The following is a 27,760-nucleotide window of genomic DNA, read 5'->3' on the forward strand; positions in this document are numbered from 1 at the left end:
CGCCCGCCATATTGCAAAACGACGGCGGCAAAGTGGTTTTAATATCCTGACTGGACGTCATATGACGTCTTCAGGATATTGAGCCGATGCGTGCCCCCAGGGGCACGCATCGCGGCGATCGTTGTTGCGGGGTGTCAGTTTGACACCCCGCAACACAGATCTAGGTAAAGTGTCTCTGACGGAGACTCTTTACCACGTGATCAGCCGTGTCCAATCATGGCTGATCACGATGTAAACAGGAAAAGCCAGTGATCGGCTTTTCCTCACTCGCGATTGTTAGACGCGAGTAGTGAAGAGCCGATCGGCTGTTCCTCTGACAGGGGGGGTTTGTGCTGATCGATTATCAGCGCAGCCCCCCGAGGATGCCCACACTGGACCACCAGGGATGCCACCAGGGATGCCCACCACAGGTATGCCACCCTAGACCACCAGGGATGCCAATCAGAAATAAATAATGGATGCCAATCAGTGCCCACAATGGATGCCAATCAGTGCCCACAATGGGCATCACTGATTGGCAGGCATTAGTGTTTGGCACTGATTGGCATCCATTAGTACAACACATTACAGTACATCAGTGCCACCTATCAGTGCCTATCCATGCCCATCCGTGCCACCTTTCAGTGCCCATCCATGCTGCCTATCAGTGCCCATCCATGCATCCTATCAGTGCCCATCTGTGTCGCCTATCCGTGCCCATCCATGCCGCCTATCTGTGCCCATCCGTGCTGCATATCAGTGCCACCTATTAATCCCCATCAGTGCCGCATATTAGTGTCCATCATCAGTGCCCATCAATGCCACCTCATCAGTGCCCATCAGTACCGCCTTATCAGTGCCCATCAGTGAAGTAGAAAACATACTTATTTACAATGTTTTGTAACTGAGACAAAAAAAATGTTTTTTTTTTTCAAAATTTTCGGTCATATTTTTATTTTTTTAGCAGAAAATAAATATCCCAGAGGTGATCAAATACCACCAAAAGAAAGCTCTATTTGTGGGAACAAAATGATAATAATTTAGTTTGGGTACAGTGTAGCATGACTGCGCAATTGTCATTCAAAGCTGAAAGCTGAAAATTGGTCTGGGTAGGAGGGTGTATAAGTGCCCTGTATGGAAGTGGTTAAATTGCACCTATTTAGTGCCGAAATCTTTGTTTTCGTGGTAACAATGGTATACAATAGAGATGGCACACAACTTCCCCTTTTGGTTAATACAATCTAAATGAACGATAATATAACAATGTTACCAGTAGATGTCTAATAGTCTTCTGCACACCCTACAATAACTGATGCCCACAGCTGTTTGCCATTATATAAGATGGCGATATTGGCTTCCCTCACTGCACGTGACATTAGCCAATCACAATCCTGCAGTCGGAGAAAGTCGTCACACCGTAATCTATGTAATAGCGCCTCATTTGTAGAAATGTGCAAAACGGAAGTAGCGTGCGGCTGCGTGTCTATGTGAATCATTACGGGAACCCCGGGGAAGCGTGAGCTGTGTGGGGAAGTTGTCGGCGGGCACGTTTGATTGCCAAGCATGTCTTCCAGCAAGAAGAAGAGCCGAGGGAAGGCTGCCTCCTCTCCGGACCCTTCCGCTCACAGCGGACAGCCATCGCTGCTTAAAGTCACCGACTACTTAGAGAAAGGTAGTGATGTCTGTGGCCATGCACAATGTTTCCCTCCTGCACTACTACTATGGAAGTGGCAGCATTGGGTGGTGGGTGGCATTCAGGGCACTCTGAAGTCCACAAAGTAAACATGCCATAACTGTATGAGAACATCCCTAGGTCTGCCACACCGTACAGTGGTTCTAAAGGCTTTTTACCCTAATGCATTCTCCTCAATAAGGTAACCCCTTGGCACTGGCTCTCGCTGCCCCCTTAACCACTTCCAACCCAAGACAATTCTGACACTTCTATCTGTAAAAATCATTTGTTATTTCCTAGAAAATTACTCAGAACCACCAAACATTATATATGTTTTTTTTTTTTTTTAGCAGAGACCCTAGGGCAGTGATGGCGAACCTTGGCACCCCAGATGTTTTGGAACTACATTTCCCATGATGCTCAACTACACTGCAGAGTGCAGGAGCATCATGGGAAATGTAGTTCCAAAACATCTGGGGTGCCAAGGTTCGTCATCACTGCCCTAGGGAATAAAATGACGGTCGTTGGCACTTTTTATGTCACACAGTATTTGCGCAGCAAATCTTCAAACGTGTTTTTTTTTTTTGGGGGGGAACTGTTTTTTTTTTTTTATTAAAAAGAAAAACTGTAAAGTTAGCTAAAAATGTTTTTGTATAATGTGAAAGATGATGTTAGAGTAAATGGATACCTAACGTGTCACGCTTTAATATTGCGCTCGCTCGTGAAATGGTCCCTGAACTTTGGTACTTAAAAATTTCCAAAGGGGACGATTTTTTTTTATTTTTTACAGGTTACATATTTAGAGATAAAGAAGGTCTTGGGCTAGAATTGTTGCTCTCGCTCTAACGCACGCGACGATATCTCACATGTGTGATTTGAATGCTGTTTACATATGTAAACATGACTTGCGTATGCAGTCGCTTATGTGCGCGAGCACGCAAAGACCTTTATTTTTTTGTATTTTTTTTACGGTTTCTCTGAATTGATTTTTTTTTTTTTTTTAAACTTTTATTCCTATTACATGGAATGTAAACGTCTCTTGGAATAGTGGGTGACAGGTCCTCTTAATGGAGAGATGTTAGATCTATAAGACCCCACATCTCTCCTCCAGGCTGGAAAGACCACGGTCCAAAAAGAATTAACTGTCTCGGCCATTGTTTACATTGGCCGGCCCGGACATGACATCATAATGTCGCGCACCGGCCTCCAGGGGTCATAGAAATGAGTGGGGTGACCATTTGGTGACCAGAAATCTCTATAATTAACTTTCTGGCAGTGACCAACTCATTTTACGGCTCGCTCATCGCAGCGGCTGAATTGCTGCTATAATTTTACTTAAAGAGGAGTTCCACCCAAATTTGGAACTTCCTCTTAACCCACTCCTCTCCCCCTTACATGCCACATTTGGCATGTAATTTTTTTTTGGGGGGGGAGTGGGGGCTTCAGCAAGAGTGGGACTTCCTGTCCCACTTCCTCCTTCCTGTAGGCGACTAAGCTTAATCGCCTTCAGGAAGGGGCTGCTGTAGGCGATCGCCTAGGACACGTCACAGGTCCTAGGCGATCTCCTGGCCAATTACACGGCGCCGCTCGCGCATGCGCAGTGCCGCTCGCGCATGCGCAGTGGGTGCCCGGCCGTGAAGCTGAAAGCTGTCACGGCTGGGTGCCCACACTGAGAATGAAGACGCCGGCCGGGGAGGGCGGGAGAGGAGCGGAGCCCCGGCCGGCGCGTCGCTGGAGCGCTGGAGCAGGTAAGTGTCTGTTTATTAAAAGCCAGCAGCTACACTTTTTGTTGCTGCTGACTTTTAATAAACATACAAATGGCTGGAACTCCCCTTTAAGGCGTAGAGAATCACCAGTGGAAATAAATGATGTCTGGATGATGCCTGTAGCTGCAGGCATCATTCAGATATCCCCTCTTAAAGCTGAGGATGTCGTATGACGTGCTCTTGGTGCAAAGTGGTTAAAGCGGGAGTTCACCCGAAATTTTTTTTTTTAACATTAGATTGAGGCTAATTTTACTAAGCAGAAACGGGTGTTTTTTTTTAAAATGAATGCCGTACTTACCGTTTTAGAGATGGATGTTCTCCGCAGCTTCCAGGTATGATCTTCGGGACTGGGCGTTCCTATTTGATTGACAGGCTTCCGACGGTCGCATACAGGGCGTCACCAGTTGCCGAAAGAAGCAGAACGTCGTTGCGGCTCTATACGGCGCCAGCGCACCGACGTTCGGCTACTTTCGGGAACTCGTGACGCGCTGTATGCGACCGTCGGAAGGCTGTCAATCAAATAGGAACGCTCAGTCCCGAAGCCCATACCCAGAAGCGTCGGGAGAACATCTATCTTTAAAACGGTAAGTAGGGCATTCATTTAAAAAAAAAAACACCCGATTCTGCTTAGTAAAATTAGCCTCAATCTAATGTTAAAAATAGATTTTTTGGGTGAACCTCCACTTTAAGGGCTTCGGAATGCTAGGAGGCAGGGCTTTTGGCTATGTGACTGCCCTGGTGCGACCTGGATATGGCTTTGATCAGTCATAATAGACAACTGTTGCATTGTAGAACATTCAGGTACGACTTTCATGCAACTTTTGAGGGTTAACATTGAAGTCTATGGCCCTCAAGTTGCATGAAAGTAGTGCATGAAGTAATTTGAAGTTGCTCATAATTGACCGATTGTCATTAAAAAACATAGAGAAGGACTTGTCATGTGACTTTGATTTTCAAAGCTGCATGACAAGTTGCACAAGTGTGACTGGAGCCGTAGGCTCACTTTACTGGGAAGAGTTGTCAACTCAGGATGGCTGTGTAAAGAAAAAACTGGTTTTATATTCTTTAGGTAACATGCTTTACCTGCCTTCTCCATGTCTTGTTAAACATCCAGCAGTAATGGTAAATAGACCCTTTTTATTGTTGCATAGTAAATATGCAAAATTATCCTGTGCTACACAGTAGCTTTCTTTTTTGGTAATTTTTTTTTTATGTGCTATATACTGTAGATCGTGGGTCTCCAAACCTTTCAAACAAAGGGCTAGTTTTTTGTCCTTCAGACTTTAACAAGGCCGGATTGTGGCTATTGGGGGTAGAATTATCCTGGACCCAGCATCAGTAAGAATAAATATGGCCTCAGGGTTGGTGGTTATAGGAGTAGTTGCCCCTCTTATTGCGAGGAATAGTGTCCCATCATTGGTATCGGTGGAAGAAATAGTGCTCCATTGTTGGTGTCAGTGGGAGGGATAGTGCCCAAGGGCTGGATAAAGGATAGCAAAGGGCTGCATCTGGCTTTAGGGCCACAGTTTGGAGTCCCCTGCTGTAGATGATCAATGGTGTTCAATCTAAAACACCACTCTGGGGGGAAAAAAATTGTGTTTTTGTTTCCCACACCCGATTTCCACCCCATCTAAACCCCAGCTAAATGCCCTATTCAGGTCCCTTGACGCCTCCTGGTTCTGGTGTTGGGGACTGCTAATCCAGCTCTGCAATGGCGCTCTGGTACATCCATAAGATGTTTCTTATGGATGTCCCAGGGCGCCATTGCAGAGCTGGATTAGCAGCTCTGCATTACTACATTTTCAGTGGCGACAGTGACACTATTCACCTTCAGTGTCATTGACAGCAATAATAAACGCGCTCTTAGGGCTCTTTTACACAGGCGCTGCGCCCGACGGACACTGCTTTGCTCGGCAGGGGTTCGTTCTGCGCATGATAGGTCCGTCTCCGCTCACTGTGCCGAGACGGACCTGTCAGAGCTCCTCTTTCCTCTATGGGGAGATTGGATGAAAACACACTGCCTGTCCGTCTTTTATCCGATCCGCCAGACAGATGGAAAATAGGGTTTTCAGACAGGATCGGATAGTGCGGCTGTCGGTGGACATGTCACTGCTGACATTGCCACTCCAAAGAGCTGAATGAAGGGTCTGATTAGGTCCTCCTTAAAAGCTGACAGGCGGAAACCTGTGTGAAAAGGGCCTTAAAGCGGAGGTTCACCCTAAAAACAAGTATATACTATTCAATCCAGCATACTGCCGACATGTACAGTATGCTGTTTTTTTTTGGGTCTACATACCGTAGTATAGGTATATTCCCCCCCCCCCCCCCGGCTTCCGGATAGTGAATCCCGCGGGAGTGGGCCTTCCTATTCAGAGACTAAGTGATTGACGTATGACAAAAGCTTCCCCCCGGCGCATAATGCGCATCACCAGTTTCTGAAAGAAGCCGAACTGCGAGTCGGCTCTATACGACGCTATACGGAGCCTGCGCACCAACGTTCGGCTTCTTTCGGAAACTGGTGATGCGCCTTTTGCACCGGGGGTGAAGCCTTTGTCATACGTCAATCACTTAGTCTCTGAATAGGAACGCCCACTCCCGTGGGGGCCACTACCCGGATGCCGGGGGGGAATATACCTATACTACGGTATGTAAACCGAAAAGAAAAAAAACGGCATACTGAACATGTTGGCAGTATGCTGGATTGAATGGTATATACTTGTTTTTAGGGTGAACCTCCGCTTTGAAGGAAAAGTTTACATTTGGAACATGTAATGTTCCAGCATCTGCGGTGTAAGATGCTGCTTAAAGACGATCCATGGAATGTGGATATGGCTTTGTAAGGCCCCAGTCAGTGCTGCTCCGGCCACGCCCCCTGATGTTTCTTCCGCCCACCGGGGCTTGGTCACAGAGGTTCCAGCAACTTATCTCCCCCCTCCCTGTGACAGTGGGCAGGGGATCTTCTCCCTTCACCCACGGTCACAATTCGAAAACAGCGTGGCCGTGTGAGGTTACCTGCAAAAAATGTGCATTTATTTTATTTTTTTCTTCAAAAGGTGAACTTATCCTTTAATTGATGTCAGTGAAGGAAGCAAAGCCCTACTCTTTACCAAGATGGCTGCCTTCACACAGGAGAAACCAAGGAAGCAAAGTTGCTAATGAGGAAAAGATCTGCATGGAGGCCACAGGCAACACTGATGGCTAGGCCTTTGTTATGTGCCCTTTTTTCGGAACAGCTTATAGAGCTCTGCTTCTTTTTAGGGTTACATAGTACCTGTACTGACATACTCTTCTTCTCTAGTATCTCAATTTCATCTGTCAGTACTTGGGGAAAGTAATTAGGGGGGGGCAAAATAGGTAGACTCCCATTTTTAGTATTTGTGGAGATGGACAGCGCTGGGTGAGTGTCCGCTGTAAAATTTTAGGCATCCCATAGTCTGATGGAAGTCGGCACTGATTGATATTCAATCCTTCTGCCAGGTGGTGGTAGGACTTTTCATAATGGGCAAACGTTTTCTACAGAAAGTGTTCTGGAGCACTAGCTATTCCAAATTGGTGCCCTGGTATTTGGAATAATGTTTTTTTATGTAGTTATTTATATTTCTTGATTGCAAATTGTGAAAATTTCGTTTTCTGCAATAACATTTTAATAAAATACAATTAAAGTGTTAATTTACTCTTGCTTTATTAATAAAGCTGCATTTTATTTGCCTTTACTGTTGGAATGTTTGAACATTTAAACATTAAAATCTGGTGTAAAGTCTTTAGTTGTGTGATTCTTATTTTTAATACAAAAGATCCAGTTTGGATAATTAAGTGATCAGTGTACCAAAAAACTGAATTTTATGCTCAACTTTCTTCCCTTGTCATTGTTCAAAACATCAATTCTCCTCTCCTCTAAACAGGGGACCCAGATCTTTCATAATTCAGCCCCCTCCCCACCTCTTGCATTACTGTTTGCCCTTTACATCATTGTCGTCGGTCCTCCCCACACCACAGCTCCTGCCTCTTGCATTGCAGAACCCCTCCCTTTACAATACAGCACCCTCTTTACAGTGCCCACTTTACATCACAGCCCCCCTTCACAATACAGCATCTTTTCTTACGTCTCAGTCCCCCTTCACATCACAGCCCCCCCCCTTCTTGTATCACAGACCTTCCCACTTTACATCAATGTTCTCAGCTCTCACCTCACATCATTCAATCCTCCTTATCGGTGTCCTCTGTCACCCCTTTACATCACCGCCCCCCTATTTACATCCCAAGTTTCCTTCAAACAGACCTTGCCTTACAGAACAGTCCCCCTTCCTTGCATTCCCATCCCTTCACAGTGGCCCTATTCTTGTATTCAAGTCTTTTCCAAAGCCCCCCTGCATTGCATGCCAGTCCCCTTTAAACCCTTCCTACCTTGTTTCACAGCCCCCAAAGCATATGAATAAGCTATTATGCTGACTGAAACCCAACTGTCATTTAACGGGGCACATAAGAGGGCCAGGAGAGTTGTAGGGAACAACAGGCGAGGTGGCTGCAGCTCCTCTTAAAGTGGAGGTTCACCCTAAAACCTTTTTTTTAACATTAGATTCATGCTCATTTTGTCAAGGGGAATTGGGTATTTTTATTTTTTTTAAATTAAAGCCGTACTTACCGTTTTAGAGATACATCTTCTCCGCCGCTTCCGGGTATGGGCTGCGGGACTGGGCGTTCCTATTTGATTGACAGTCTTCCGACAGGCTTCCGACGGTCGCATACATCGCGCCACGATTTTCCTAAAGTAGCCGAACGTCGGTGCGCAGGCGCCGTATAGAGCCGCACCGACGTTCGGCTTCTTTCGGCTACTCGTGTTGCGATGTATGCGACCGTCGGAAGCCTGTCGGAAGACTGTCAATCAAATAGGAACGCCCAGTCCCGAAGACCATACCCGGAAGCGGCGGAGAAGATCGCTCTCTAAAACGGTAAATACGGCTTCAATTTTAAAAAAAACTACCCGATTCCCCTTGACAAAATGAGCCTCAATCTAATGTTAAAAAAAATTAAAAATTTCGGGTGAACTCCCGCTTTAAGGAGAAGTCCAGCCAAAGGTTTATGATAAGCATTGATCAACTTTTTATAAAAGACAATAAAATTGCATTCACTAAATACTTTTTTTTTTTTTTTAATCGCTACACCTAGATGTAGATGCCTTTCACAGCCTGCCCCCTTTCCTTGTATCCTTGTCCCCTTCACAGACCCCCTTATTTACATCCCCAGTCCCCTTTAACTCCCCTACTTCACATTTCCCACTTCCTATCATAGCCCTTCTGCAACCTTTCCAATCCTACTTTACACAGCAGGAACAAAGATTGTCTCTGGACAGCCGCACTCTGAACAAATTGTAGCCTTTTATTAAAATAAGGACAGCACTACAAGTCACGGCAAAATAAAACCTGACTGACGCGTTTCGCACTGAAACTAGTGCTTGGTCATAGCTGACTAAGCACTAGTTTCAGTGTGAAACGTGTCAGCAGTCAGGTTTTATTTTGCTGTGACTTGTAGTGCTGTCTTTTTAATAAAAGGCTACAATTTGTTCAGAGTGCGGCTGTCCAGAGACGATCTTTGTTCCTGCTTTGCCTGCACCGGAGTTGTCTGCAACGGAGGATATTCATCTGGGTTCCCACCTGGAGCGGCGATTCCCTTTTCCCCTACTTTACACAGAAGGTGGGGAAATGTCTGGATAGAGGGTGGGACTGGCCAACTTTTCATGTTGACAGGTGATAGGCAACAAATCGTGGGCTTGTTAACTTGAGCAGTTGGGGAGCCCTCTGTTCAGACGCCTTTATCTACCAACTGCTGTAAGGATGAAAGATGGGGTGGTGGCAGGGTAAGGAGGATATCAAGCGGGAGAGGACACCCAGGCTGCTAAGTGGGTGTGGTCTGGATAGGGTGGTCATTCGATCCGGGACCAGATCGTGGTCTGCCATTTAGTGACACCTGATGTAGAAGGAGACTTCCTTGCAAGGGTGTAGCCTCATCGTGGGGGGGGGGGGGGGGTGTCATAACCAATTCTTGTGACAACAAATGACTTCCAAAAATAAGTCAGTTTACAACTGCTCACTAAATGACTACAAAACAGTTTTTTTGAATTGAATAGCATATCCCTAGTATTCTAATTTACGTCTGTTAGGCTATGCCCGCTTCTCAGCCGATCTGGACACATTGCAGATGTTTATTGCGACCAAATCAGAATGGTGTTGTAAACATGTACTTGCTCCTTTGTTTTATAAAGGCTATTAGTTGCGAGGATCTCTGAAATAGACCAGGAATCCAAAGGGCTATGTCACATTGGTGACAGGGTGGAATCTAGCTTGTGGGGGTACAGTGGAAAATGTCAGGGGGGGGAGAGGATGGGACGTTGGTAGGGCAGAATGGAAGGGTAAGCAGTATGTAGAGCAGTGTACAGGGTCAGCAGGGTGGAGGACAGGGGCCAGTATTAAGTGATTCTGTATAACTTGCACACATATATACAACAGTCATCGTACCCACAAACTTCTACTTTGTCACAAGTGACAGTCTCACAGATACGCGTAAACCTCAGAACGAAGGATCATTTTAAAACATTTAAATGTTTCCATCACACGCTTTTCTGCACAGTAAAATTTGATCACTTGAACCTACCTTTACAAAAGAGCTTAAAGTGTAAGTTCACCTTTACAGAAAATCTGCACCCCAGTCCCGCTAGCCTGAAGTCCGGCGATCCGCTGTACTGCTCTGGGGATATGAAATCCCAGCAGCTTTCTCTCCTCTTTGCCCGCAGTGACAGGATGGGCTACACAGGTTCTGATTGGTCAGCACTGACCAATTAGAATGCTCCTAAACGTACCTCCCGACGAGGTGCGTTTCGGTGATAAAAGGGGTTGTAAAGGTTTGTTTTTCATTATCTAAATACCGTAGGTTCCTTTTAAGCTTGTTGGTTCACTTATCTTTTCCTTCGATTTGCCTTCTAAATGTTTTTTTTCTTTTGTCTGAATTTCTCACTTCCTGTTTATCCTCAGTAAGCTTGCCCCCATCACTAGAGCCGTTTTGGCTGGGGGTTAGTCAGAACAGCTTACTGAGAAGGAACAGGAATTGAGAAATTAAAAAAAAAAAAAAAGAAAAAAAACATTTAGAAGGGAAATGGAAGGAAAAGGTAAGTGAACCAACAATGCACTAGCTTAAAGGAACCTATTTAGAAAATAAAAAACAAACCTTTACAACCCCTTTAAGCTGAGGGGATTTCTAAACCCCGGACAGATGAGGTGGTGACCCAATGTGTCACAGCGGGTGATTGCCATGGTCCTGGTCAGTGGGACTTTCGGGGTCAGGAGGGCATCCTGTGTAAGTTCACCTTACAGATTTTTCTGTAAAGATGAACTTACCCTTTGATTAAAACCAGCAACCGTGAACAGGAACAATTAACACTTTTGGTCAGGACTATATAATGTAAAATCTAATGTACATATGGATTGCAGGGGTCAGGAGTAAGTAACACAAAAAACATATGGCGACTAGAAATAGTGTCCTGGCGACTTGGCTTGGAAGGTTTTTTTTTGTGAGCTGGCGCCATCTGGTGGTGAGCCGTTGGTATTACAAGTTATTACCACCAGATGTGAGCTAGCGCCATCTGGTGGTGGCCGTTGGTATTACAAGTTAAGCATTACAAGTTAAAGCGGGGGTTCACCCTATCGACGGGAAAAAAAAAAAAAAAAAATATTTTACCTTAAAATCAGGCATTGTAGCGCGAGCTACAGTATGCCTGTCCCGAATTTTTTACCCCCGTACTCACCTTGTAGTCGTCCATCGAAGATACCGGGGAATGGGCGTGCCTCTGGAGACGGAGGATGATTGACGGCCGGCTCTGGCGCGTCACGCTTCTCCGGAAATAGCCGAAATAGGCTTGGTCTTCACGACGCGTGCGCATAGCCTGTGCGCAGGCGCCGTGAAGAGCCGAGACCTACTCCGGCTGTCTTCGGGGAGAGTGACGTGCCAGGGCCGGCCGTCAATCATCCTCCCTCTCCATAGGCACGCCCATTCCCCGCGGGAGCCGGAATCTACGATGGACGACTACAAGGTGAGTACGGGGTTAAAAAAATCGGGACAGGCATACTGTAGCTCGCGCTACAATGCCTGTCTCGATGGTAAAATCATGGGATTGTGGGTGAACTACCGCTTTAAACAGCAATTCTAATGTCATTTTTCACTATTTTCACTGCCATCTTCTTCCCTCTAATTGGAACCCCCCAAACATTATATATATTTTTTATCCTAACACCCTAGAGAAAAAAATGGCGATCATTGCAATACTTTCTGTCACGCCGTATTTGCGCAGCGGTCTTACAAGCGCACTTTTTTGAGAAAAAATTACTTTTTTGAATTAAAAAATAAGACAACAGTAAAGTTATCCCCATTTTTTTTTTTTAATATTATAAAAGATAATGTTACGCTGAGTAAATTCATACCCAAAATGTCACGCTTCAAAATTGCGTCCGCTCGTGGAATGCCGACAAACTTTTACCCTTTAAAATCTTCATAGGCGATGTTTAAAAAAAATCTACAGGTTGCATGTTTTGAGTTATAGAGGAGGTCTAGGGCTAGAATTATTGCTCTCCCTCTACCAATCGCGACGATACCTCACATGTGTGGTTTGAACACTGTTTACATATGCAGGCGCTGCTCACGTATGTGTTCGCTTCTGCGCGCAAGCTCGTCGGGACGGGGTGCAATTTCTGGCTCCTAACTTTTTTAGCTGGCTCCTAGATTCCAAGCAAATTTGTCAAACCCTGCATTAGGGTTCCCAGAGTCCACCCCCCAAACATCAGGGTTAAGTCAGGGTCCACAGAGTCCCCCCCCCCTTAAATCAGGGACTTTGGGGTTCCTCAGCCTTGCCTTGGTCCCCAGAGCCCCTCTCTATACATCAGGGTCCCGAAAACCACCAACCTTGCATCAGGACCCCCAGAGTCACCTTCTCTTATATTGGATTGAAATGTGGCCAGTTCCTGCTGAAGTAGGCAAATTTTGATCCCTCTATGGGATGGCCTGTTGTAATGAAGTCGATCTATTGATCTACTTCAGTGCAACCTGCCTGTTGTGTTTTTCTTTTCTTCCCATACAATTACTGCCAGCAGCTGTAATTGTATTCCAACGGTTGGGAATTTTTCTGCTGTCAGAATACAATAGCGCAGTGGGAGGGATTCCCCATCAAGACTGTATGTGTTGATGGGGGAAATTAAACGATTTTCTTTGCTGCAACCTGTGGTTGTGCATGGCTTAGGCAAGCCATACATGATAAAATGTTCTTTTTTGCAACCATGGATTGCAGGAAAGAGAATTGCTCAATTCCCCCATCAGCACAGTCTGTTTATGGTAGAATCACTCCCATAGCAATATTGAGTTCTGCTGACAGGAAGCCTTCCAGCTGGCAGAACACTGATTGCTTCTAACGGCTATAGCTGCCGACAGCAATCGCATGTAAAAATGTCAAGCTTTAACTACTTTAGACCCGGGCCATAGTAAAAAGACGGCCTCCAGGTGGCTCTATAAATCTGGGAGGCTGTCTTGTGACGGCCTCCGGCCACTGGGGGGCGTGCACCCGGAGTGTCCCCGAGATGCCAATGTGCGTGCCTGGCGGCCGCGATGTCCGCCAGGTACCCGCGATCGGCAATGACAGAGCAGGGACGTGGAGCTCTGTGTGTAAACACAGAGCTCCACGTCCTGTCAGGGAGAGGAAACAGATGCTGTGTACCTTGTACATAGGGACACAGCATCGGTCACCTCCCCCAGTCAGTCCCCTCCCCCCACAGTAAGAATCACTCCCAGGATACACATTTAACCCCTTCCTTGCCCCCTAGTGTTAACCCCTTCCCTGCCAGTCACATTTATACAGTAATCAATGCATTTTTATAGCACTGTTCGTTGTATTAATGTGAATGGTCCCAAAAATTTGTCAAAAGTGTCCAATGTGTCCGCCGCAATATCGCAGTCCTAACAAAATTTGCAGATCGCTGTATTACTAGTAAAAAAAAATAATAAAAAAAAATGTCAGAATTCTATCCCCTATTTTGCGCAAACCAATCACTATACACTTATTACGATTTTTTTTTTTTTTTTTTTTTACCAAAAATATGTAGAATACGTATTGGCCTAAACTGAGAAAAAAAATGTTATTTTTTTAAAAAAAATTGGATATTTATTATAGCAAAAAGTAAAAAATATTGTGTTTTTTTTTCAAAATTGTTGCTCTTTATTTGTTTATAGCGCAAAAAATAAAAACGGCAGAGGTGATCAAATACCACCAAAAGAAAGCTCTATTTGTGGCAAAAAAAAGGACGTATTTTAATTTAATGCGACGTAGTGCTGAAAGATGCCATGTGTGAGTTTATATCTTATACCTGCAATACCTCCAAAGCAAAGCCTCTCAAAAGCTGCAGGTGCTTCAAGCGAGCTTTGTCTTAGACTTCTATGGAGGCTCTGAAGCACCAGTAAAGGTTTAAGCTAACCATTTTTTTTAGTGACAGGTGCTTTGATTGGCATACAGAAAGATTTAAAATAAATAAATGAGCCCTTAGACCACACCCAATCAGAAGCCTGGCACACAACTCTTTCCAGGGCCTGTGGCTTCAGTGCTCCTGTAATCAGACCCTCTCTCAGGCAAGTGGTTTGAAATGCAAATGATCATGGCCAGAAAATATATCCAAATTTAAGATGAAAGCAAGACAATAGGAGGTGGGCTGGGGGGCAAAGGAAAAATCTCAAAATAGGTCTATGAACTCTATGGAACCAAAATGTTCCTCATTGTGGAGTCTGGCTTGCTTTCTGTGTGGAGGTGTCCATTTAGAAGGGGAGGCAAAGCTTTGCTTCCTCGTATCAGAGTTGCCCTTCTAATGACCAGTGATCTTCTGAGGTGATAACCAGGAAACCACAAACGTATTTGAAGCAGTGAGATCCTTGGAGTGCAGGTGCTCAGGTAAAGTTTTCACTTCAGCAAGCCCCCAGGAGGGCAGTGAGCCGAACAGTAGGGACTTTCTTACATTTTTTTCCAAATCCCATGTCTCTAGTAGAGACAGAAATGATCTAGATGATCGATCTTTTACATTACAGAGAATCTTTCACGTGTTGTCTTGCACTGTAATAACTCCAGACTTGGGAAGTCTGGAGCCACTACAAAGCAAAAAGAATGTGATAGATTCTGTAAAATAGACAAACAAATTGTAGATCCAGCTACTTTTGCATTGTGGAAGAAGGTGGAGAAAATCATACTGCAAAACCAGGAGCAACAGAAAAGAGAGGAAGAAGAAATAAGCAAACACATCACAAGTGAATTAAAGGAGTTCTCCAAGCTAAAACTTTTAACCCCCGCTGTGCCCGGGCTGTAAAACTATACAAAATAAACTTTCACCTACCTGCCTACGATCCCCCGTTGTTCCGATATCGCCGTCCCGGTCTGTTCCACTTCCTGCGGGTCGGTGACTCACAGTGCGCTCAGCCTATCAGCGGCCGCAGCAATGTCCCGTCGCGGCCGCTGATAGGCTGAGCGCACTGTGAGTCAGCGACCCGCAGGAAGTGGAACAGACCGGGACCGGAGAACGGGACGGCGATATCGGAACAACGGGGGATCGTAGGCAGGTAAGTGAAAGTTTATTTTGTATAGTTTTACAGCCCGGGCACAGCGGGGGTTAAAAGTTTTAGCTTAGAGAACTCCTTTAAGGGCTGCTAAGACATACAGGTTTTCAATATTTATTATTTTATTTCAATAAAGTTCTGTAAAAAAATAAATAAACTGCAATGTCACTCACAGCCGCCATGCATTTAGTGCAGCTTGTTGGTAGAATTGCCCTAAGGCCTCTTGCACACGATACTCCTGTTTGAGCATCTACTTTTTTGTATGTATTTGTGCGTATTTTCTCACATAATTATTTGTGCAAATTTGCGCAAACTTATACTCGCGTTCTTGTTCTGCAGAATGTAAATGGTCAGCGTAAATTACTGACCAAAAATGCAGATTTTTCTATTTATTTATTTTTACTGAGGAATACACGTCGCTTGTGTTTTTAGTGGGATGAGAGAGTTACTTGCTCTCATCCATGTTGATTTGTCTAAATTTGGCTAATGCCAGCCCTGAACTGTCCTGTGGGTTGTCCTGTGCTCCAGAGATGTAGTTCCATCTCTGGATGGCAGGTGGCACCAGAGGGGTCCAGGCAGAGGCGCCTTTTCTCCAGCAGCCAATTAGAAGAGTGTTTCCCTCGCGGGGCATGCTGGGGGAGGGTATTTCTGTGGCAGACGCCATTTTTCGGGGTTCTTCGCGGGTTCCTGGTTCCAGGTGCGGCACCCACCTTACGGGCCCCGGCTTTATGGTCTACCAGGCTGGGGCGCACATGTTATGCGGAGTTCCTGACTCTGGGCCCTCATGGCCCCGAGCAACTGATGCTGCCAAGGGGCCTCAGTGACTTACTGGGTCCCCCATCTCTATTAAGAGGATTCCAAGTGAGTTGTGCTGTTCGGTGGGGAGTCGGTCTGAGGAGAACCCGGAGGCAAGTGATCCAATAGGGCTTAGACCATCCATCGGGGATTTGGGCGACCGGACACTGACAGGTTGTATGCTGCAAACTGTCAGTCGGTGGCCTTAAGTTACCAAGTCTACCTGAGGAGGATTCAGGCAAAACCGTGTTTACTGGGAGGATTCACTCTATCATCCATGTTCACAAGTATTGGGCCTGTGGCAGAGGTCTCATTACAATAGTCTAAATTTTACTAGAGCCAAGTCGGTGGCAGAGACTTATTCCTTCCCAGCAGTTCCGAGTGACGCCTGATGCCAGGCCTGTGAGAGGGACCTGTCCAGGGGCACTACACCCACTCTGGCTAGAGTGGCGACGAAGCAAGATTAATCATTGGAGGCAGGACTGCTTCTTCTATCTGCAAAGTTTTCTCCTTTTCACCAACCTATTCTATCTACCTTGAGTTGACTGTTGGTCATGTTTGACCCAAATTAAAAGCACAGAAAAACGTCAATCAATTGCTTGGACATTCCGTCATTGCTCTCATCATAGCCATTACCCATAGACAGATCACAGAGGTAACCCAACTATGCCGATCCCAATCTAAACAGCGGCTCCTGACGGGGTAGCGCTACACTTAAGCTACTATTACGCACCTGTGTACATAGGTGCATTACAATTAATGGGCTGTATTTTAGCTCAGTAAAAAAAAAAAAAGCTGTACTGAGCTTTTTCAAGCTGCAGTGCCCAAGAGGCCTAAAGGCTTCAATAATTCTGCTTGATGAAAGCAGTTAATTCACAATTACATATTTGATTAAAATACTTTTTAAAAGTTATTGGTGAATATTTCTTTACTTTTGATATTTTTAAATGTGTAATTTATATTTAATATAATGCAAAATCGACATGCATTATATTACGTCCATATATATTTGGACACAGGCAAACATTTTTGCATACTTTTTGGCCCTGTATGCCTCCGGAATAAAATTAAAACAAAACAATCCAAATAAATTTGAAGTGCAGACTTTCAGCTTTATTTCAAGGGGTTGAACATAAATATCAAGTACAAATTTTAGGAACTGCAGCCATTTTTATACACAATCCCCCTATTTTCAGGGGCTCAAATGCAATTGGACAAATAAATATAATGATAAATATTTTTTTTTTATATATTTTGTTGAGAATCCTTTACTGGCAATGACTTCCTGAAGTCTGGAACCCATGGACATTACCAAAGACTTTCTGATGGTTTGCCAGGCTTTAACTGCAGCTGTCTCCAGTTGTTCTTTGTTTGTGGGTCATTTTGCCTTTTTTTGTCTTCAGCAAGTGAAATGCATGCTTAATTGGGTTGAGATCAGGTGACTGACTCTGCAATTGCAGAATATTTCACTTATTTTCCTTCAAAAGCTCCTGGGTGGCTTTTGCAGTGTGTTTTGGATCATTATCCATCTGCACTGTGAAACGACGTCCAAATTAACTTTGCTGCATTTGGCTGAATCTGGGACTTTTATTAATTTTTTTATTGTTTTTATTGGTAATGGCAGTGATCTGCGATTTTTAGCGGGACTTGGACATTGCGGAGGAAAAATCTGACCTCAAGTGACATTTTTTGGGGACCAGTGACATTATTACATTGATCAGTGCTATAAAAATGTACTGGTCAATGTAAAAATGTCACTGGCAGGGAAAGGAGTAACACTAGGAACGATCAAAGGGTTAAGTGTGTTCTCTTAGCGTGTTCTAACTGTAGGGTGGGATGGGCTTACTGGAACATGACAAGAGACCACTGGGAACATAAGATCTCTGTCATGTCATCTGGCAGAACGGTGAATCACTTTGTTTACATAGGTAGATCCCCAATCTACCTCTTCTCACTGCGATCGGGTGTGCACCCACTATTCTCCTTGCACATGTACAGGTACGTCAGTTCGTGCAAAAAAGCCAACCTGAAGCAGCATATCTGCGTGGAATCTAATGGGGGAAGAGGGCGCTAGTAAAAAATACCTCTAATGGGGTGTTGAAAACGTGATCCCAAATGGTATATTGGGGAAATGTGTATATGATACACTCTAATGTCTAAACAATTATAACAAAAAATATCTCGATTTGACCATATGCAATCACTGTGCTAATATAGCACACACACTGGTGACCTCAGTGAAAGTCCAAAAAAAAAAAAAACACTATCCAAATAGTGTGTCTTATTGCGGTACTCAAAACCATATGCAAAATTAAATAAAACAGTCCATGTGTGCTTATTGACAAATCCAAACGATCATTGGAGCATGCAAAAACGGATCTTGAGTGTTGCTACAGCCACCACCATTAATACATTTGCACCCAAAGTGATCTTGCTAAAAGGGAGGCTTACCACAGGCAGTGGACCCCTTTCATATGAATTGGGTCAGATAAGCTGAACAGGTGTTAGTGCCTGCACACTGATGATAACGTGCAGACTGCAGATTCAATGCCAGTGATGATCAGGATTCCATCCAAAAACATTAACAGAGAGAAAAGCTATAGTGCATTACCGTTTATTTTAAAATCACATAACATAAAAAGCTGATTGGCCCCTTACTTGGAGAGTGCCTGCCTGGCACTAGGACTGCATGCGTCTAACAGGACCCTCAGCTGTGTGGGTTGCTGTGTGAAGAGGCGCGTTGTTCAATTGCAGCGGCGTGCGGGATCAGCTGGTGTGCTGAGAAAGTGCCAGACTAGCCTCTGCGTGAGCTGGTCGGCTAGTGGTTAAGTAATTCATCGTAAAAAAATATCTAAAATCAAAACTTTTTTTAAACTTGATAAAGTAGGGAAGGGTTTTTTGTTGACTATCTGTGTCTTATTAGCGAGGCTTCCCTTTCCTTCCTGTCCTGTAGTTGGAAGTGAGAGGATATCTTTTTATTGTGAAAGATTTCTCCTTTTATAAAGTTGTCATGGGAACAAGTATCCTGTTCCTCGATTTCTGTTCTGGTGACAACTAATTTTTTTTCGATGTACCCTATCATTCGCTGTGACATTGGTTATCAGGAAGATTAGAGATGGTGAATCTCCCTAATGAGACACAGAGAGCAATACAACCTAACACAAGAACTAACGCTGCACTGAATTCAGGTTTTCTAAAGCCTCGTACACACGATTAGATTTTCCGATGGGAATGGTGTGATGACAGGCAGTTGTCGGATTTTTCGCCAACAAATGTTGGATAGCATGTTTTAAAATTTTCCAACAACAAATGTGTTCTGTCGGATTATCCGATCATGTGTACAGAAGTCCTTTGGGAAAAAAAATCCAAAGTACAAACACGCATGCTTGGAAGCAATGCTAACCATAACACAACATTAGCAGAAGTTGCCCAAAGGGTGGCGCTAAAGAGCAAAAAAACACGTAGTTTGTTGGCCGACAATTCTTTGCCGTTGGTATGCAATACAAGTTCACGGCCAACGCCCTTCCGACAAAAGTCCTAGGCTTTGTCCGATGGAAATCCGAGTGTAAGAGGCTTTAGGGTCGCTGAAATTGTCAGTTAGCACGCTGGCTTCGATTCAGCAACACTCCATAAAATTGTGACTCCCCTCGATAACAGGGAAAAGACTCATGCCGCGTACACGCGATCGGTCAAACCGATGAGAACGGTCTGATGGACTGTTTTCATTGGACCAAACCGATCGTGTGTGGGCCCCATCGGTCATTTATCCATAAGTTAAAAAATAGCAATCTTGTTTTAAATTTAACCGATGGATACCTAACCGATAGAAAAAAAAACGATCGTTTGTAGGCACGACCATCGGTTAAAAATCCACGCATGCTCAGAATCAAGTCGACGCATGCTTGGAAGCATTGAACTTCGTTTTTTTCAGCACGTCGTTGTGTTTTACGTCACCACGTTCTGACACGATCGTTTTTTTAACCGATGGTGTGTAGGCACGACTTAGTCAGTCGGCTTCATCCATTAACCGATGAAAACGGTCCATCAGACCGTTCTCATCGGATGAACCGATCGTGTGTAGGCGGCATCAGTGTTGAGAAATATTGTCAAAGTATTAGGACACTTTCCTTTACTAGTGTACAGCCATGTACAGCCATGTTTTGCGAATGACACAAATATTTAATTTTCAGTCTGCTGCTTCAGTGTTTTTAGATCTTTTTGTCAGATGTTACTATGGTATACTGAAGTATAATTACAAGCATTTCATAAATGTCAAAGGCTTTAGGACGTAACTGCTTTGTGAATACAGCACTTGCCTCTCTAAGTAGCAGCGGCGTAGCGTAAATAAGATACGCTACGCCCGCAGAACGTAAAGCCGCCCTACGTGAATCTAGGCCTGATACTAGTTCTTTCACCTCACCACTTTAAATTAAGAATAGTTTTGCCTTTACTATATTTTACTATCGTTTATCAGATTATTTATGAAGCCCAGAGATTTTAATAACTGCACCAGAAAAGTGTATAGGCCCCAAGGGGGCAGTAAGCAGAGTTTTAAGGTGCAGAAAATCAAAGAATTATACAAAAAATACAACATTTATTGATACATAAACAGTATAAAACTACTTATATAATTAGGGCTATAAATAGCCCGATGGTCATATTATAAAAGAATGGTTGCCTCGAGGCAAACATTTTGTAATTTTTGTATAATTATTTCTTAGATTTTCTGCACTATAAAACTCTGCTTACTGCCCCCTTGGGGCTTATACACTTTTCTGTTATTTTACTATCCTTTAATGTAATCATATTTTTTTATCTACTGCATGAATTGCTTTGTCTGCACTCTGCAGCAATGTAAAAGCCCCCCAAAAAATGGAAAATTACAAAATATTTTTCAAAAATCAAAATGTAAGGAAATCGAATATAGTTTGTTCATATATTTCCATGTTACCTCCTATGTAATATTTTTTGTTTCTTTACCCTTTCTACATACTTCTAGAGGAGGACAAAGTACCAAAGGCTTACAGATGCTCATTCGTACAGCTTGGACTGACCAGTATGAAATTGGCTGATCTCTGTATTGGACGCCCAGTTTTGCTTACCAGCTCAGATGGGAGGCAAGAGGTATAAATATATTTAATACTTTCTGTTACCAAAGCAATACCACATGCTGCCAGATACATATACAGTAATACTGTTAAAGGGAAACAACAATGGGTTGGTGTACATCTATTTTAGGTTTATTGATTTTAAGCATATGTTTTATAATTCTCTGCAAAAATGTCATTATTGAATGGTGTGTGCCATAAATAATAAACACAGCTGCAAAGAGTTTGCGTTCAGGGCCGAACATCCACCGGCAATTTCAGAATGTCCGATTACATGTAAATGGCGGCAAGCTAATGCAGGCACTGTTAGCTTCTCACTGCTTTGTAAGGGGCTTGCTTAAAGGCTAATTTCGTCTTTAGGCTTGGTTCACATATATGCGGTGCGGGAAACGCAGCAAATACTGTTTGTTTTCTGTACCGCATCATATTCTGTGCGTTTCCCCCCACCGCATTAAAATTGCACAGCATTCATGCAAACAGCAGTTGGCGTCAATGTGGTTCCCAAAAAATGCAGTGCAATTGACTCCCAGGTGATCCGATTCCAGTGCGGGGAAAAAAAAGGGTCCTGCACCTTTTTTTGTGCGGATGCGGTGCAATTTGAGCCATACAAATGAGTGGCTCAAATAGCACTGCACAAATAACGCTTGTGATCTGAATAGGAATGCGGTGCAATTTCTTTCCAAATCGCATGCAGTTTCCTGCACCTCATATATGTCAACCCAGCCTTACAGAAAATATAATAAATGCACATATTTTTGCAGAAAAAAATGTGCATTTGTTATTTTTTCCTGCAGGAGTCTGGAAAGCATTACACCTGTAATAAGTAGATCACAGGTTCAATGTGGGTTCCTACAAATACAGTGCCTTAAAAAGCATTCATACCCCTTGATATTTTCCAAATTTTGTCATGTTACAAATAAATATGTGAAAAGTGTGGCATGTATTTGTATTCAGCTCCCCTGAGTCAATACTTTGTAGAACCTCCTTTCACTGCAATAACAGCTGCAAGTGTTTTGGGGGATGTCTCTACCAGCTTTGCACATCTAGAGTCACATTTTTGGCCATTCTTCTTTGCAAAATAGTTCAAGCTCTATCAGATTGGACGGTGAGCGTCTGTGAACAGCAATTTTCAAGTTTTTCCACAGATTCTCAATTGGATTTAGGTCTGGACTTTGACTGGGCTATTCTAACACATTTATATGCTTTGATCAAAACCATTCTATTGTAACTCTGTCTGTATGTTTAGGGTCGTTGTCCTGGTGGAAGGCGAACCTCTGCCCCTGTCTCAAGTCTTTTGCAGACAAACAGATTTTCTTCTAAGATTGCCCTGTATTTGGCACCATCCATCTTCCCATCAACTCTGATCAGCTTCCCTTTCACTGCTGAAGAAAAGCATCCCCACAACATGAGGCTGCTACCACCATGTTTTACAGTGGTGTGTTCAGGGTGATGTGCAGTGTTAGTTTTCAGCCACACAAAGTGTTTTGCTTTAAGCCAAAAAATTTCATTTTAGTCTCATCTGACCAGAGCACCTTCTTCCACATGTTTGCTGTGTCCCCCACATGGCTTCTCGCAAACTGCAAATGGGACTTCTTATGGCTTTCTTTCAACAATTGCTTTCTTGCCACAAGGATAGATTTGTGGAATGCACGACTAATAGTTGTCCTGTGGACAGATTCTCCCACCTGAGCTGTGGATCTCTGCAGCTCCTCCAGAGTTACCATGGGCCTCTTGGCTGCTTCTCTGGTTATTGTTCTCCTTGCCCAGCCTGTCAGTTTAGGTGGATGGCCATGTCTTGGTAGGTTTGCAGTTGTGCCATACTGTTCCATTTTCAGATGATGGATTGAACAGTGCTCTGTGAGATGTTCAAAGCTTGGGATATTTTTTTATAACCTAACCCTGCTTTAAACTTATCTATAACTTTATCCCGGACCTGTCTGGTGTGTTTCTTGGCCTTCATGATACTGTTTGTTCACTTAAGTTCTCTAACAAATCTCTGAGGGCTTAACAGAACAACTGTATTTATACCGAGATTAAATTACACACAGGTGGCCTCTATTTACTAATTGAGTAACTTCTGAAGGCAATAGGTTTCACTAGATTTTATAGAAAAAACAAGATGCGCATCTTGTTTTTTCTATTTCATGTTATTACTGTACAATATTTACAGGAAGGTGCAGCTTTATTTACATTGATTTTGTTTATACATGTGTATTATTTATGAGCATTAGTTTGTTCATTTTTATATCTATTAGCGCAGTTGCTCTCACCAAATTTTTTTTCCACTTCACTAGATTTTAGTTAGGGGTATCAGAGTAAAGGGGGCTGAATACAAATGCACAACACACTTTTCACACATTTATTTGTAAAAAAAAAAAAATGAAAAACATTTATCATTTTCCTTCCACTGCACAATTATGTGCCACTTTATGTTGGTCTATCACAAAAAATCCCAATAAAATACATTTACGTTTTCGGTTGTAACATGACAAAATGTGGAAAATTTCAAGGCGTGTGAATACTTTTTCAAGGCACTGTATGTCCTCTGGCTCAGCCTATTTCTCTGTAAGGGCTTTCTGTCAGAGGACTTCGAGAGCGTTCATCATCGCCATCTCAGCCCATTGAAACTACAAATCCGTCAGCCATGGTGGCTGACGGTAATTGCGGTTTATTCATTCAGAGGAATCTGTGAATAAATGATAAGGTTGTGTGGGCAGGGCCTCGAACAGCCCTGTTTAACTGCTTGCCGACCAGCCGCCGCAGTTATATGGCGGCAGGTCGGCTCTGCTGGGCGAGAGCACGTAGCTATGCGTCACCTCTCCCAGCAGCCAATAGGGGCGCGCACCCCCCGCTCTCCCCTGACTCCGACGCGCGTGCTCGGCGGTCGCGATCACCGCCGGGCACCCGCGATCGCTCGTTACAGAGCGTCCTGTCAGGGGGGGAAATGACCTATCGTATGAACAGCGATTTGTAATTTCCCCTAGTCAGTCCACCCCCCTTCAGTTAGAACACACCCAAGGGAATATGATTAACCCCTTCCTTGCCCCCTAGTGTTAACCTCTTCACTGCCAGTGGCATTTTTATAGTAATCAATGCATTTTTATAGCACTGATCGCTATAAAAATGCCAATGGTCCCAAAAATGTGTCAAAAGTGTCCGAAGTGTCCGCCATAATGTTGTAGTACCAAAAAAAAATCGCTGATCCCCGCCATTACTAGTAAAAAAAAAATATTAAGAAAAATGCCATAAAACTGTCCCCTATTTTGCAAACCAATCAATAAATGCTTATTGTGATTTTTTTCTACGAAAAATATGTAGACGAATACGTATCGGCCTAAACTGAGGAATTTTTTTTTTTTTTTATATATATTTTTGGGGGATATTTATTATACCAAAAAAGTAAAAAATATTCATTTTTTTTCAAAATTGTCGCTCTATTTTTGTTTATAGCGCAAAAACTAAAAAAACGCAGAGGTGATCAAATACCACCAAAAGAAAGCTCTATTTGTGGGGAAAAAAGGACGACTATTTTGTTTAGGAGCCACGTCGCACGACCGCGCAATTGTCAGTTAATACAATTGTCAGTTAAAGCGACGCAGTGCCGAATCGCAAAAAGTGGCCTGGTCTTTGACCAGCAATATGGTCCGGGGGTTAAGTGGTTAAAAAGTGACAGCTGTCACAGGGGGAGGCAGGAGTTGGAACCTTTTAACATTTTCCAAAAGCTTTGGGTTATTGCATATATATGAATCTGTTGTGCCTCCCTATGTATTGCTGACATTAGTGAAAAAAAAAAAACGTATGGCAAAAAATATGTATTCCCACAATTAAAGTGCATTCAGTGCAGCGAAATTATAACCTCAATTCATTGCAATGACAATATAAATAAATGATACAAATATTCTACTATAGTGTATAAAAAGTCTCTTTTATTTGTGCAGTCAATCAACGTAATTGTGACCAAAAAAAATGTGTGTTCATCCAGTGACATAATCTTTCGATATGATCTTCAATGTATTTAGACACTGTACCACAGTGATTAGTGATTCCCACCATGGCTTTCCTATGCCTTCACCTCTGAACTCGCTTTCCCCTTAGGCAAGGGGTGCCTTAAAACACCACTCCAAATTTGGGTACTCCTTGTAAATCTATTTTTCTCCCTGGTGATGTTCGCATATGGGAGGTTAGTGGCTCTTTAAGATACCGTATGTCCATTCTGCAATGGGCTCAAATGACAGAGGGGATCACTGTAGAGTAGTAGGTTTCAACAATAGATTTATTTAAAAATAATTTCACTTACAAGCAAAGCAGTAAAATCGAGCTATGTTAAAAAACTGCAGGGCCGTGGCTCCCACATCACTTTTGGTTTTGGCAGTCACCCGGCTCCACCCAACGCGTGTCATCACAGGTTCACGTAACTTCCTCAGGGATACCTGATGGTTTGGGATATTATAGTCAGGACTAAGAGAATAGTATTTAAAAAATATATAGATAAATATTATTAATATGTAATCAGCAGGTGATAAACTCGGCACTGTTTCCCATGTTTACAATTTGCCCCTTAGCTTCAATAAAAAAAATAAAAAAAAATAAAAACTGTGCCTTCATATCACACATACATGGTTGTGCAGTAGGTATACTGCTGGTGTGAACAATTCTTTAAAGATGCTTTTCTGCCATAAAAAAAACTGAGAATATTTTTTCTTAGCTAAAAGAGGCCAAACATTCGATTTAGGATTATAATATTTATCATTTAGAAACAGAAAAGCAAATAGCTCTCCCTACCATGGATTGACTGATTTCTATCTTCTGTCTGGTGTTCTGTTCGAGGAACTTTCTAAAAGCTTTCTTGTTACATGCCACGTATAAAGAGAGAGGTTGTATGGCCTACAGCTAAGCAAATTTACTGTATACGGAGATGTATATGTTTGTGCTTTTTGTAGGTGTGCACTGCTTGGCCAGTCAGTGGTTTTCCCTCTGGGAAAGTAGGAATTGGACCAGCAGCACAGAAGAACCTCAAGGTGAAGCCTGGTGACTCAGTTCATGTCGAGTCTGTGAATGGACCTGTGTTACAAGCAGAGGAGATGGAAGTCACCCTCAGGTATAGATGATAGTTATAATAAGTATATATATATAATAACTAACCATGATTTCCTTGAGTGGATGGGTGGGGGATGCTAATGGATTTTTCTGGAATTCCAGTTGCCATTTTGTTAAAGTCTACATTTACAGTGGTTGTAACCCTATAGAGTGCATGAGCATCATGGGAAATGTAGTTCCAAAACATCTGGGGTGCCAAGGTTCGTCATCACTGCTTTAAAGCATGTTAAACCACATCGTGCTTGTGCGGTGCCATTTTTCCCTTTCGTTGCTGTAAAATACCTAGTTAATCCTGCCTGTTCCTGTGTCCCCCTAGGTGTGCTGACCGTGGTAAGTTTATGTGCCTCCGTCATCCCGCTGCTCTGCCTGTCACTTCCTAGTGTGTGAGCCAATCTCCAAACCCTCCCCTCCTGCCATTCTGCGTGGCAGTAAAGTTAGTGTTCACAATTACTACCAGCCATTCTGTTATAACAAGATATACTACACAATGTATGTGTTATTTTTAAATTCTGCAGCTATATTCATGATTTTACGTGACCAGCCGCCTGACGTCAAAGGGGAATATTAGCCCCTCCCACTGTAGTCCTTAGATCAGGGAAGGAGAGCGGCGGGTGGTCATGTGACCACACATCGGCGATGTAAAAAAAAGCTATTTAGCTGCAGCATAAAGACATACACTGTGTAGTATAGCTTGTATAACAGAGGGGCTGGCAATAATTGTGATCACTGACTTTACAACCACTGAAAGTTCTGCTGTTTTCCTTTTCAAATGTGTTTTTTTGGATATTCAGTATGTATATATGTATATTGTGTGTTTTTCCTGTGCTACGGTGTCTGGCTTTAGGGCAGGCATGTGTTACTAAACTCTTTCTCTAGATACCAGTTCTCCTAATGACCTGAAACAATATTTAATAGAAAGGCATACATAGCCCCACACTGGTAATTGAATAGTTAGGTAAAGACCTCTAAATTCCATAAAGCAGAAACTCTGGGCAAAACAGGATGCAGACATTTGCATAGTGAAAATATAAACCACTAATGATCTGTGTCTTATGTGCATCTGCTGGAATTGTTACATTTATGCAACCTGCACACTACAGTAAGCTCCACAAATCTGATACGTAGAAAGTGTTCTCAAAGCTAGTTACTCTTTGGGCAACGTCTTGTATTGTTTTTTCTCTGTGATAGGAGGAAGGGACATCTGGGCCCAGATTCACAAAGACTTACGACGGCGTATCTCCAGATACGCCGTCGTAAGTCCAAATGGCCGCCGTCGTATCTATGCGCCTGATTTATAGAATCAGTTACGCATAGATTTGGCCAAGATACGAGCGGAGTAAGTTTCCTGCGCCGTCGTATCTTGGATGCATATATACGCTGGCCGCTAGGTGGCGCTTCCGTTGATTTCCTCATCGAATATGCAAATGAGCTAGATACGCCGATTCACGAACGTACGTGCGCCCGTCGCATTTAGTTACGCCGTTTACGTAAGACACACGCCGGCGTGAAGATAAAGCAGGTCTCTAGGTGGCGCAGCCCATGCAAAGTATGGACGTCAGAACAAGCGTATCTTTTTACGTCGTTTGCGTAAGTCGTATGCGAATAGGGCTGTGCGTAAGTTACGTGACGTCGTAGGCAGTGTTCGACGTATCTTAGGCATTCTATCCAACGCATGCGCACTGGCATACGTCCACGGACGGCGCATGCACCGTTCG

General features: G+C 43.5%; 1 protein-coding gene across 1 annotated transcript in view; it reads left to right on the forward strand.

Annotated features, from left to right (window-relative positions):
* The first annotated feature begins 1,446 nt into the window (after positions 1-1,446).
* Positions 1,447-27,760, forward strand: part of SPATA5 (spermatogenesis associated 5) — a 595,351-nt gene continuing 569,037 nt past the window's right edge. Inside the window, exons 1-3 of the mRNA XM_040330544.1 lie at positions 1,447-1,651; positions 20,840-20,964; positions 25,889-26,046. Coding sequence (XP_040186478.1) covers positions 1,543-1,651; positions 20,840-20,964; positions 25,889-26,046 — 392 coding nt within the window. The 5' untranslated portion in view covers positions 1,447-1,542. The remainder of the gene's footprint in view (positions 1,652-20,839; positions 20,965-25,888; positions 26,047-27,760) is intronic.

Source organism: Rana temporaria, chromosome 1, assembly GCF_905171775.1.
Source record: "Rana temporaria chromosome 1, aRanTem1.1, whole genome shotgun sequence".
NCBI classification, from domain to species: Eukaryota; Metazoa; Chordata; class Amphibia; order Anura; family Ranidae; genus Rana; species Rana temporaria.